This window comes from Crinia signifera, chromosome 2 (assembly GCF_055691185.1).
Source record: "Crinia signifera chromosome 2, ASM5569118v1, whole genome shotgun sequence".
Taxonomy (NCBI): Eukaryota; Metazoa; Chordata; class Amphibia; order Anura; family Myobatrachidae; genus Crinia; species Crinia signifera.
The window spans coordinates 189,534,104-189,547,296 of record NC_139218.1 but is presented as its reverse complement, the minus strand read 5'-3'; the positions used below and the strand labels follow the sequence as shown (position 1 = coordinate 189,547,296).

The 13,193-nt window shown below is 43.5% G+C and overlaps 1 protein-coding gene across 1 annotated transcript in view; it reads left to right on the top strand.

The window, feature by feature from the left end:
• The window catches only part of XKR8 (XK related 8), a 38,070-nt gene that overhangs the window by 9,716 nt on the left and 15,161 nt on the right, over positions 1-13,193 (top strand). The window contains exon 2 of the mRNA XM_083173416.1: positions 498-691. Within this exon, the coding sequence (XP_083029542.1) occupies positions 498-691 (194 nt within the window). The remainder of the gene's footprint in view (positions 1-497; positions 692-13,193) is intronic.

Sequence of the window (13,193 nt, the reverse complement as noted above, 5' to 3'; positions counted from 1 at the left end):
GCATAAGATGCACTTGAGCCCGCATACCCCCTTTGTGCACGAGACGCACGTGCTACCGAACCCCGTCTCCCTGAAGCGGACATGGGCAGGGTTGCCGCACCCTGCATTGCAGACAAATGGAGCGGCCCTCTGCCGGCATCCACCAGTGCAGGGTATCTGGTGGTTACCGGCGCTGTGTGATAGGTGCTCACTAGGCTTGCCTGGCTGTCGCGGAGTCACTACGCTAACTACGCTAGGCAGCTGTTGGACTGTCACTACGATAAATACGCTAGGCAGGCGTTGGGCTGCCACGGAGACACTATACTAGGCATCTGTTGGGCTAAGCTGACAGCGTAGCTTAGGCTAAGCTGAAAATGTAGCTTCGCCGGGCGCCGTGCTGTTACACAAGTACCAAAAAAAAAAAATGTACGATTTTGCTCCAGCCCTCTCCAACATTTGTCATGCTAGACATCTTTGTTTTTATGATTATATAATGACTAGGTTGCATTTCTCCACAGGTGTATACATTCACTAGAAGTGGGTATAGCAGCGTACAGAAACCCAAAGTCCAGCCAGTATCAGGACTATGCCTACTATCTGACTCATGATATCAGCATGATGCGACTTGTAGAGACCTTTCTGGAGAACACACCCCAGCTCATCCTAGTGTTGTATATAATCATCCAGCAAGAGATGGTACACACCTTTCAGTGTGAGTACACAGCACAACCAAATTAATTTCCTATTTAGTGTTTAATTTCTGTTCGCTTGCTAAGGCATTGTGTGTGCTACCTATTACAGCTTGTAGCGTGTGCTCTCCATAGCAGCCTGCATTAGATCACTGTCCTGTCCAATGAAAACTGGCCAACACAGTTTCCCTAATGTTGTATCCTATGTGATACACAGATAATGAAAAGCAGGACAGTAAGACCAATGTTAGAAATAGAAACTACACCACATTAGTGACACATGTAAAATTCTTCAGTGGTTTTTTTATTTGTTGCAATGCACCTGGGGGGGTGATTCTGGTTGGTTTGCAAAAGCAAACTCCTTCTTTAATGGACAAAACCATGCTGCAGTTGGGGCTGATGTAACATGTGCATAGTGTTACATTTGGGTTAGTTATTTTGTTTATGTGCAGGGTAAATACTGGCTGCTTTATTTTTAAACTGCAATTTAGATTTCAGTTTGAACACAACCTTCCCAAATGTAACAATCTCTCTGCACAAGTTACATCTGCCCCACCTGCAGTTAACATGGTTTTGCCCTTTAGAGAGATTTTGCTTTTGCGAACCAACCTGAATTATGGCCATTGTTTGTTCACATTATAGTCATTAATCAGTGTTAAGTAATAACATGTAATGTACAATCAAGTCTATAAAATGTATTATTCAAATAAACAAAGGTACAGCGGCTTGCTTTTGTCAGTCGGTCTTTCATACTATTAAGACATGTTTTCTTAATTTGGTTTGGCCCTCCACAACAGCTAGTTCTTAGTTTGGTCTTCCACAACAGCTGGAGGGCCAAACTGTGGCCCTCCAGCTGTTGTGCAACTACACATCCCAACATGCCTGGTCATTGTTTTAGAATTCCCTAATAGCAAAACTGTGGCTAAGCATGATGGGATATATAATATCAATAGACAGCCAACTACTTAAGAGTCTACATATATTAGGGGATCTTCAGCAAGTGATCCCAAAGTATACCACTGTGAATTAAATGAGTTATGAATTATAATCCTTAACTCATGGAATAATGTATTTATATAACTTTCCCATGTCTCAAAGAACTTTACTAAAGGTTTTCTGGCTTAAAATTAGACAATATACAACCGATAGTAATGGACAATTCCAAAAATAATGATAAAGGTTTGCTTCTTCTGCTTTACTTTAGGGGAAAGATGCAGAAGTAGGCATTCCAGCTAGAAACTGTCTGCATGGGGGGGAAATAAGCCTATTTCCTGATATGGAATGTCCGGCTTCCCCTTTCTAGACTCTTCGATGTTTAATTGGCATTGCGGCTGTGTGAAATATAGTCGATTCAGTACATAATGTGTGCATACTGTATACCAGCGAAGTTTTACTTACAGCCTCCAGCTACATCATGCTTTGATCTGTGTGTACTTTTCGACAAGCAATACAGGTCAGTGGATGAATATGAATTACTGGTAAAACAAAGAATAAGATCATGGAACTTCCTCTGCACTATGCAGGAAGGTCAGAGAGCCCTAGCAGCATACATCCCCCCTCCTTCCTCCACCAGAAATAGCGGTGTGATTCATGCTTGCTTCATTACAGCAAGGACCGGATATTGTATACATGTATTTTACACCAGATTGCTGCAATGTTTTTTTTTATATTTGCCACACGGAATTTCATGGTATGTTTTATTCCCATCTTACACATAGCATTAAAAAGCTGGTAAAAAGATTTGCTAACCCTCAAGTCATCTTCAAGTGTCACATTTGCCTGCTGATGTGTTGTTGCAGACTTGTGTCCCTTTCTTTAGCTCAGTGTTTTGTGTCTTCTCGAGTTATAAGCTGGGTACACATTAGATGACCCCTCAAATATGCAATGTCATCAACGATTTTCCTTGAACTGGTTGATCTTGATAAACTATATACTGCATACACATTAAACGATTTTACAAACTATATTGTTCATGGGCCACATTCAGGAGCATGATGTAGTTGATGATCTAGTCAGGATTTTACTGCATGAACAGATGATAGAGTGGATTGCTATGACTGTATTAACCCGCAAACCTAGCTATGTGCCCATCAGCTTTTTTATTTATTTATTCTGGAATGCCTGGATTTGGGTATCGTCTGATGCCACGGTAAAAGCCACATCTTCCGTGCGTTACAGGATAGTCATGGGGTCCTCAAACTATTTTCCTCTGGGACCCCATCAGACAATAAAAATAATTACGGGACCCCAGCAAGTTACTGTAAAGGGTCATTACATCACATGTGTACTCAGCAGACAGCACATACATGGCAGCATTGTGGAGGCACAAAATGATGGGAGGAGTCTAAAATAACAGATAATTCAACAGATTTCTCAAACTCTTTGAATCACTGACTTTAGATTAGGAAAGTCATCAGCCTGATGGTCATCAACAAGGAGTCGCGACCTCATGCTGAGAATGTGAGGACCCACTTTGAGGTCAGGACCCACAGTTTGAGAACTGCTAGGATAGACCTATTGGATATGCTTCAAATGTTCTTTACAAATCAGCCTCCTGCATCTCATTATAGGGGTCACAATCAACCTCCTGCATTATCTTATTATAGGTGTCCAGATCTGGGAGTTTTTATTTATTTATCCTTCTTTCCAGTCCCTGCAGATCAAAAAGGCAGGGCTTTATTCCTAAACAAAATGATTAAAGTGTTCTAGTATTTTGTACTACCCAACAGTTTAAATATCACAATAAAACAATTCTAAAATCAATCACTCTTCTTGTATACGATGTCCGTATATATTCATAACAACAAATGAGATGCTGAATCCATTGCAGGACGTAGCCGTTTATTTTGCAAAATACTCAGATGCATTTCGTCTAACAACTTCATCAGGGGCAAAGCAAAAAAAAAATTAAAATCTTAAAATTACATCAGAACTTCAGAAAATATTTAATCTTACAGACAGTGACAAATTCTTAAAATCAATTTAAGCGGTTAGGGAAAGAAAACCAGGACCAGGTTTATAATAGTTATAGAAAAAAAATCCCCTTTCTTTCCAATAGGACAGCAATCACAATGGATGAACCACAAACCCAATGAAATGCAGCTTTCAGTTTGAGAGGGCTGTATTCCTATCTGTTTGTGGATACCATGCCAGATGGTTCGGTAAGATCTGAATAATTTGAGACTCCCGGAATTCAATCCATTCGGTGTGGCTCTCCACATAGAGGAGTTCCTTGTGTCCATTGACAAAAATCTGGTCTGTACATTTGTATTTGAGAGCATCACCAATCATTCTTGCAGTTTGCGATATAAGATGTTCATTCCCAATTCATCGCTCTACTTTTAGGCCTTTTGACTGCCTCTCAGTGCTGGGTGTCACCATTGTCCCACACCTACCTTTCTTCTGAGATACTTATTGATGCAGACAAACATGGGAATTGAGTATTGACCTCTAATGTTTGGACTATCAATTTTAGAGAGTCCAACATTGCCCCAAGGCAGAAGATAATTTCCGTGGATATGCTGGCTTTCTGACCCAGATAAACATTGCCGCTATGCAGACTGATTTGCATGTCCTCTTTTTAACCCCTTCCTGACAGAGCTAGTTTTTGCGTTCCTGACAGAGCCATTTTTTTCAAATCTGACATGTCTCACTTAAGTGGGGATAACTTTTTTTTGCTTTTACTTATCCCAGTGATTTTGAGATTGTTTTTTCGTGACACATTGTACTTCAAATTAGTGGTAAATTTGGGTCGATACAGTCTGTGTTTTTTTGTGAAAAATACCAAAATGTCGTGAAAAAATGGAAAATTTAGCGATTTGCAAAATGTTAAATTTTCTGCTTGTGAGACAAATAATCATACCACTCAAAATAGTTAATAACTAACATAGACCATATGTCTACTTTATGTTTCCATCATTATTTCAACTTCCTTTTAATTTTTTTGGACACTAGGAGGCTTACAATATGAATAGCAAATTCTCAAATTTTCAAGAAAATTTCAAACACTGATTTTTTTAGGGACCAGTTCAGTTCTGATATGACTTTGAGGGACTTGTATGTGAGACACCCCCATAAATGATGCCATTTCAAAAACTGCACCCCTCACAGTATTCAAAACAGCATTTTGGAAGTTTGTTAACCCTTTAGGTGTTTCACAGGAATTAAAACAAAGTGTAGGTGAAATTTCAAAATTTCATTTTTTTTGCAGATTTGCAATTTTAATACATTTTTCTAAGGAACACAGTACATTTTACTAGAGAAATGTGACTAAAAATTGATTCCCCCAATTCTTTTGTTTTCAAAAATATCCTATATGTGGCCCTAGTGTGCACGTTGACCAAACCACAGGCTTCATAATAGAAGGAGCACCTACTTGATTTTGGAGCCTCCTTTTTATGAGATTATTTTTTAGGCACCATGTAGGTTTCTAGGCACCATAAGATGCTAAAATTTAGGAACCCCCCCACAAGTTACCCCATTTTGCAAACTACACCCCTCAGGGAATTCATCTAGGGGTATAGTGTACATTTCAAACCCCCAGGGGTTTCACCAATTGTGGTACAACTGGGCAGTGAAAATGAAAAATTACATTTTTTACACAAAAATGCAGTTCTGGCTCAAAATTTTTCATTTTCACAAGGAATGAAGGAGACAAAGCACCCCAAAATCTGTGCCCCAATTTCTCCCGAGTACCGCAATGCCTCACATGTGACCAAAAAATACCAGTTGGGTGCATGGCAGGACTCAGAAGGGAAGGAGTGATTTTTGGATTTTGCAGCTCAGATTCTGGTGGAATTTTGGTGGGTGCTATGTCGCATTAGCAAGACCCCCCAAGCACCAATACAGTGGAACCCCCCCACAAGTGACCCCATTTTGCAAACTACACCCCTCAGGGAATTCATCTAGGGGTATAGTGTACATTTCAAACCCCCAGGGGTTTCACCAATTTTGATACAAGTGGGCAGTGAAAATGAAAAATTACATTTTTTTTACACAAAAATGCAGTTCTGGCTCAAAATTTTTCATTTTCAGAAGGTATGAAGGAGAAAAAGCACCCCAAAATCTGTGCCCCAATTTCTCCTGAGTACGGCAATGCCTCACATGTGAACAAAAAATACCAGTTGGGTGCATGGCAGGACTCAGAAGGGAAGGAGTGATTTTTGGATTTTGCAGCACAGATTTTGGTGGAATGAATGGTGGGTGCTATGTTGCACCAATACAGTGGAACCCCCCCCACAAGTCACCCCATTTTGCAAAGTACACCCCTCAGGGAATTCATCTAGGGGTATAGTGTACATTTCAAACCCCCAGGGGTTTCACCAATTTTGATACAAGTGGGCAGTGAAAATGAAAAATTACATTTTTTTACACAAAAATGCAGTTCTGGCTCAAAATTTTTCATTTTCAGAAGGTATGAAGGAGAAAAAGCACCCCAAAATCTGTGCCCCAATTTCTCCCGAGTACGGCAATGCCTCACATGTGACCAAAAAATACCAGTTGGGTGCATGGCAGGACTCAGAAGGGAAGGAGTGATTTTTGGATTTTGCAGCTCAGATTCTGGTGGAATTTTGGTGGGTGCTATGTCGCATTAGCAAGACCCCCAAAGCACCAATACAGTGGAACCCCCCCACAAGTGACCCCATTTTGCAAACTACACCCCTCAGGGAATTCATCTAGGGGTATAGTGTACATTTCAAACCCCCAGGGGTTTCACCAATTTTGATACAAGTGGGCAGTGAAAATGAAAAATTACATTTTTTTACACAAAAATGCAGTTCTGGCTCAAAATTTTTCATTTTCACAAGGAATGAAGGAGAAAAAGCACCCCAAAATCTGTGCCCCAATTTCTCCCGAGTACGGCAATGCCTCACATGTGACCAAAAAATACCAGTTGGGTGCATGGCAGGACTCAGAAGGGAAGGAGTGATTTTTGGATTTTGCGGCTCAGATTCTGGTGGAATGAATGGTGGGTGCTATGTGGCATTAGCAAGACCCCCGAAGCACGGTGAAATTATGAACCTAATATTCCATAGATGTGTGGTATATTTTAAAACACTCCTTTATACATAGGCCGGGTTTGTCGGGGCAAGTGTCACACTGGAAAATAGTTTGCTTTCTTATTCCCTTTTTATAGCAAACTTTGCACCTTTTTTGTGTCCTGCCCTTTTTTCCAGTGGAGGGGATTTCATCAGGAAAATGCTGCCCTGGTACAATACGGGGGCCAGTACTAGAAGTACTGGGGCCCTCTGCCTGCTGGTTCCCAAATATTAGGCCCTTTATGACTTCCTCTTGAAAGTGCATAAATGTCCCCCTCTGGCCGGTAGAACGGAATAGCACGTAAGCGTTATACAGTGCCATCTGGATGATATACACGGCCACCTTCTTGTACCAGATTTTTGTTTTCCGCAGGGCACTGTACGGCTTCAGTACCTGATCTGAAAGATCCACTCCGCCCATGTACCTATTGTAATCCAGGATACAATTAGGTTTTGAGGTGTGGGTACTGGTACCTCGTACAGGGACGGAGGTGGTACTGTCTCCGTGAATTGTTGTCAGTATAAGGACATCCCTCTTGTCCTTATATTTGACCAACAACATATTTTCGTTGCATATTCCCCTGCTTTCACCCCTTCTCATTACTTGGGCAATGTGCGTTTTTGGGAGGCCTCTTTGGTTCTTGCGCACAGTACCGCAAGCTGCTGTACCTCTTGAACCAAGGGCCTTAAACAGGGGGATGCTAGTGTAAAAGTTATCCACATAGAGGTGATAACCTTTATCCAGGAAGGGGTGCACTAAATCCCAGACAATTTTCCCACTAACACCTACGAGGGAGGGGGGGCATTCTGGCGGTTCAATTCTTGAATCCTTCCCTTCATAAACCCTAAACCTGTGGGTGTACCCTGAGGTGCTTTCACACAGTTTATACATTTTTATGCCATACCTTGCCCTCTTACTGGGAAGGTACTGGCGGAATTTAACCCTTCCTTTAAAATGTATAAGGGACTCGTCGATACAAATAAATTTTTCAGGGATGTACACCTCTTCAAATTTGGCACTGAAATGATCAATGACCGGCCTGACTTTGAATAGCCGGTCAAAGGTGGGATCATCTCTGGGCGGGCACTGTGCATTATCGGTGTAATGTATAAATTTAAGAATTGTCTCAAATCGAGTCCGGGTCATGGCCATACGGTAAAATGGAGTACTGTACAGAACATCTGTACTCCAATATTGCCTAATTTCTGGCTTTTTTACTATGCCCATATGAAACACCAGACCCCAAAACGTCATCATCTCTACTGCATCTACAGGGGTCCACCTAGCAAATGATGACGTGGGGTTTTGAGCAATAAACTGCTGGGCATATAAATTAGTTTGGTCCACCATTAAATTTATAAAATCATCAGAGAAAAATAATTTGAAAAAGTCAATTTCTCTGAGACCTGTGGAATCAAATTGGATTCCTGGCATGGCCAAAAACTCAGGAACCTGGGGCTCAAAATTGTCTGGTGGTGGGGTCCATACGAGATCAATTGTTGGGGGGGGGGGGGTCTCAGCTGCTCTACGGGGGCGTCTTTGAGGGGGTCCCTCATCACCAGAGGAGGAAGAGGAGCTTAAGACGAATCCTTCAAATTCCCCGCTTGCATCACTGGCTGTGTCAGAGTCAGAAGCAAGCATGGCATATGCCTCCTCCACTGAATACATTCTCCTGGATGACTGGGAGGACATTTGGGAGGACATTTGGGATGCCATTTTTATTTTTGTGTTACTGGTAGTGAAATGTTTCAACACGTGTATAGTGTAGGGGGGGGTACAAACTTTATTTCAACCTGGGGGGAATGTAGTGTGTAATGTGTATGTAGTGCAGAAAAAAAAAATACTTTATACCAAAAAAGAAAATTGAAGGGGTTAAAAAAAAAAAAAATTGAAGGGGTTAAAAAAAAAAAATTGAAGGGGTTAAAAAAAAAAAAGGTCCTGCGCCAAAAATTGAGCACAGATGTTGGTCAGTAACGTCTGTCACTGAACAGCGCTCAAAGGCAACAGGAATTTGATCAAAAAAAAAAAAATAGATCAACCCTGTGCCGAAAAAGCTGATCAGTGATGTACGTCACTGATCAGCGCACAGTGGCCACAGGACACCCACAAAATCACAGTGTGTGTAAAAAAAAAATTAAAAAAAGACCACACAGCACCCACAAAAAAAAAAAAAACGGTGATCAGTGATGCGACACTGATTACCAGTGAGGGGCAGCAGGTGCACAACCTTTGGTGCAACTGACAGGTATATATAAAAAAAAAAAAAACCTCTGTACCCCCAAAAAAGTTGCTGATCACCTCAGATATAGTGATCAGCACAAAAGGCGGGGGCAGCAGACACAAAATTTAGCACTCTCTATCACTATCTGTCACTATCTCTCTCTATCTCTCTATCTCTCACTATCTATCACTCTATGACACTGCAGCAGCAGCACTGACAGGTATATCTATATATAAAAAAAAACCTGCGCCCCCAAAAAGTTGCTGATCAGTTAATTTATACTGATCAGCACAAAAGGAGGGGGCAGCAGTCAGTTATATAAAAAATATATAGCACAATCTGTCACTATCTCTCTCTATCTCTCTATAACTATCACACTGCAGCAGCACAAAATATAGCACTCTGTCACTAGGCCTCTCTATCTATCTCTCTCTCTCTATCTCTCTCTATCTCTATCTATAACTATATCACACTGCAGCAGCACAAAATATAGCACTCTCTGACACTATCTCTCTCTCTATCTCTCTCTATCTCTCTCTATCTATCTCTATCTATCTCTCTATCTAGCTATTACACTGCAGCAGCACAATTTCACAGCACAGTATCTCTCTCTATCTCTCTCTATCTATCTCTCTCTATCTCTCTCTATCTATCTCTCTATCTAGCTATTACACTGCAGCAGCACAATTTCACAGCACAGGAAGGCACAAGTAGCAACAGGATCCAGGAAGCATCCAGCACACTACAAGCACAGATCAAGCAGTGATCAAGCAGTGATGAAGCAGTGATCAGGTAAGTATGGAGCAAGGTTCTGGTCAGTATATGGCGGCAGGTGGGCACGGTGACCGCACTGCACGCTATTCCAGACCGGAATGGCGTCTGCAGTGCAGTCACCGTTAGTTTAAACCCCCCTCCATGGCTGTGATTGGTCCGTCGGTCCGACGGACCAATCACGGCCTTTGGGGGCGGGCGGGGTGAGGTGGGGTGACACCAGTGTCACCCTTACACCCCGCGGTGATTGGTGCTGTACTTTACAGCACCAATCACCTCCGATCCCGTGTCACCGGCGAACGTTATTCGCCGGTGACACAGGAAAACGCTGTGAATGGCTGTTCACACTGAACAGCCAATCACAGCGATCGCCGACGGGGGGGGCGGCATCGCAGCCCCCCCTGGGCATGCACGGACATGTCTGCTGTCAGGGACAGCAGACATGTTGAAACTGTCACCGCGTCTATAGACGCGGTGACAGTTTAAATCCATGACGTACATTTACGCCATGTGTCGGGAAGTGCTTCCCGACCATGACGTAAATGTACGTCAAATGTCGGGAAGGGGTTAAGCGGTTATTTAGACAAGTACATTTCCAGGGATTGCTGTTCGATCTTTTGTCTAATACTCTGTTCTCACTGCGAGGCAAATTCCTGGGTCAAGTGTGTTAACTCTGTAATTTGCTTTTTAACACTGGGCCTCTAACCCTGCTTTTTATCCGGGTTGGAGACCTGGGTATGCTGACCCAGGTTGACCCATTAACACTGCAAAAAGACCTGTGTTAAAAGGCAAATTACTGGGTAGAACTGCTTCACCCGGTAATTTGCCTAGCAGTGTGAACATAGTATTAGTGTGATAGATCTACCGGTCCAAGGTAATTTTTTTTATACCTCTTCTGCTGGCTGGATTACAGACATCTAAGTGGAGGTCTCCACTTCATCATTTGGAACGAAATCTCAGAGGGCTGAGGGCCACTGTTCTGGTTCCAGGGGTTTGGTCTCCGCAGGAGTGATTCCTACCCATAAATGTGCTGGAACTCAGGGCTACATTTTGAGTCTTTACATCGGCTCACATTAACCTGCAGGCATCCCTGGTGAAAGTAATCAGACAGCACCATTGTTGTGGTGTATGTTGATGGAATGGAGTTAGCATCAGTTTGTTCAGGATGCTGGGGGACATAATCAATAGAAAGCGTGACCAGTGGTGCAACTCGGCAGCAACTGTTCCAAATGCAGGGTAAAGAAACATATAGGACAATGTTGTTTCACAGATGTATAAAGAGATGAAAACAGCTAGATAGTAAAATCAGAATTTATTCTATTGTAATATTTAAAACATGACATATGTTGGTAAGGTGCACAATTGTAAAACGCAACAGAATATGCTGCGCTATATAAGAAACTGTAAATAAATAATATTGCAAATATCAGCTAGAGAGAGCCTAAATTAATATGAAGGTAGGGATTTCCACAAATATATGATAATGTCCTCCTTGGTGTCCTTCCCATGAACTACATTCTTGGTTAATGTTTTACGTATCGTAATTTATCAACAGAGATGTTAGCCTGTGCCAGATATTTCCGTAAGTCTTTAGCTGACACTCTAGGAGTCTTCTTCACCTCATTGAGCATTCTGCGCTGTGCTCTTGCAGTCATCTTCACAAGACGGCCACTCATAGGTAGAGTAGGAACGGTGCTGAACTTTCTCCATTTATAGACAATTTGGGTGACATTCTATGGAATGCGATTTGCCTTTTTTTGCGTTAATTAGACAGCAAAATGGCGATATCGCATTTTTCCTTAAAATCGCAAATTTAATGGGATGCGCTAAGGGACTGAAATCGCATACTATGTGCGTTAAGGTATGCGGACTAAAAGTGCAAGATTAATTCGCATTTTTATCGCATCCAGATGTTTTCGTACAGAACAGTATACAACTCGCTTATTTAATGCAATGCGCATTTGCAAATCGCATTTTTTAGGTGTCTAATTAACGCACTTATTTCAGACCAGGTTCTGTTTGGCGAAGTAGCCAGAACCCTGCACAGATCGCAATGTTCTGTGCAGGGTTCTGGTGTTAAAAATAATAAAAACGGTTAAAATAAAAAAAAAAACGAGCGTGGGGTCCCCCGCCAGAGTATAACCAGCCCCGGACTCACTGAGCCGGTGCTGGTGACATAAAATCAGGGTCCCCGACAAATCGGTGTCCCCTTGATTTCATGAAACCAGCACCAGGCTCAAGGTCCGGCGCTGGTTCCCAAAATACGGGGGACAAAATGACTAGGGGTCCCCCGTATTTTAAGAACCAGCACCGGACACAACCAGCCAGCAGGGTAATGCCACAGCCGGGGGAAACTTATTATATAAGCTCCCGCGGCCAAAGCATTAACCCCCTGGCTGGTCAGCATGGGCAGGGGTCCTGGGGAAGTGGGGACCCCCCCCCAATGAAGGGGTCCCCCCCCTCCAGGACTTACCAGCCCATGCTGATAGTCCGGGGCTGTCCCCGATGCCCCTGGGCGGTGGGCATCGGGCTGATGGATTGTGTAAAAAAAAGAATAAAAACTATTGTTTTTTACTGGCGAACTATGAGTCCCAGCAAGCCTACTCCGCATGCTGGGACTTGGAGAACCACAAGTCCCAGCATGCGGGGCATTAAAGGGCCCGCTGGCACTTGTAGTTCAACAGTAGAAAAAATAGTTAACAAAAACACACTGACACACTGTAAAATAAAAGTTTAATACACACATAACACACACACACACTGATACTTACCTACCTTGAGCCCGTAGGTCGGTCCCTGGGTCCGGGGCCTTGGTCCTGGGGTTCCGGGGCTCCTGGGCTGAAGAATCCGGGGTCCAGGATCCGAGGTAGTCCCCAGGGGTACCTAAGGAAGCAAATCCTACTCACCTGGTCCCCGGCAACGACCTCGGCATCCTCTCCGGTGACAGCACTGCTTCCATCTGGTACCCGGCTCGCAGGACTTTGACAGGCGCAGAGATGTTTCCTCCTCGGCGTCTCTGGACAGAATGATTTCTGGCCAATCAGGAGCCGCGAAAGTCGGCTCCTGATTGGCCAGAAATCATTCTGAATACAGACGCCGAGGAAGGAACATCTCTGCTCTAGATGCGCAGAGATGTTCCTTCCTCGGCGTCTGTATTCAGAATGATTTCTGGCCAATCAGGAGCCGACTTTCTCGGCTCCTGATTGGCCAGAAATCATTCTGTCCAGAGACGCCGAGGAGGAAACATCTCTGCGCCTGTCAAAGTCCTGCGAGCCAGGTACCAGATGGGAGCAGCGCTGTCACCGGAGAGGATGCCGAGGTCGTCGCCGGGGACCAGGTGAGTAGGATTTGCTTCCTTAGGTACCCCTGGGGACTACCTCGGATCCTGGACCCCGGATTCTTCAGCCCAGGAGCCCCGGAACCAGGACCAAGGCCCCGGAACCGGACTCTTCTGCCCTGGAGCCCCGGACCCAGGACCCAGGGACCGACCTACG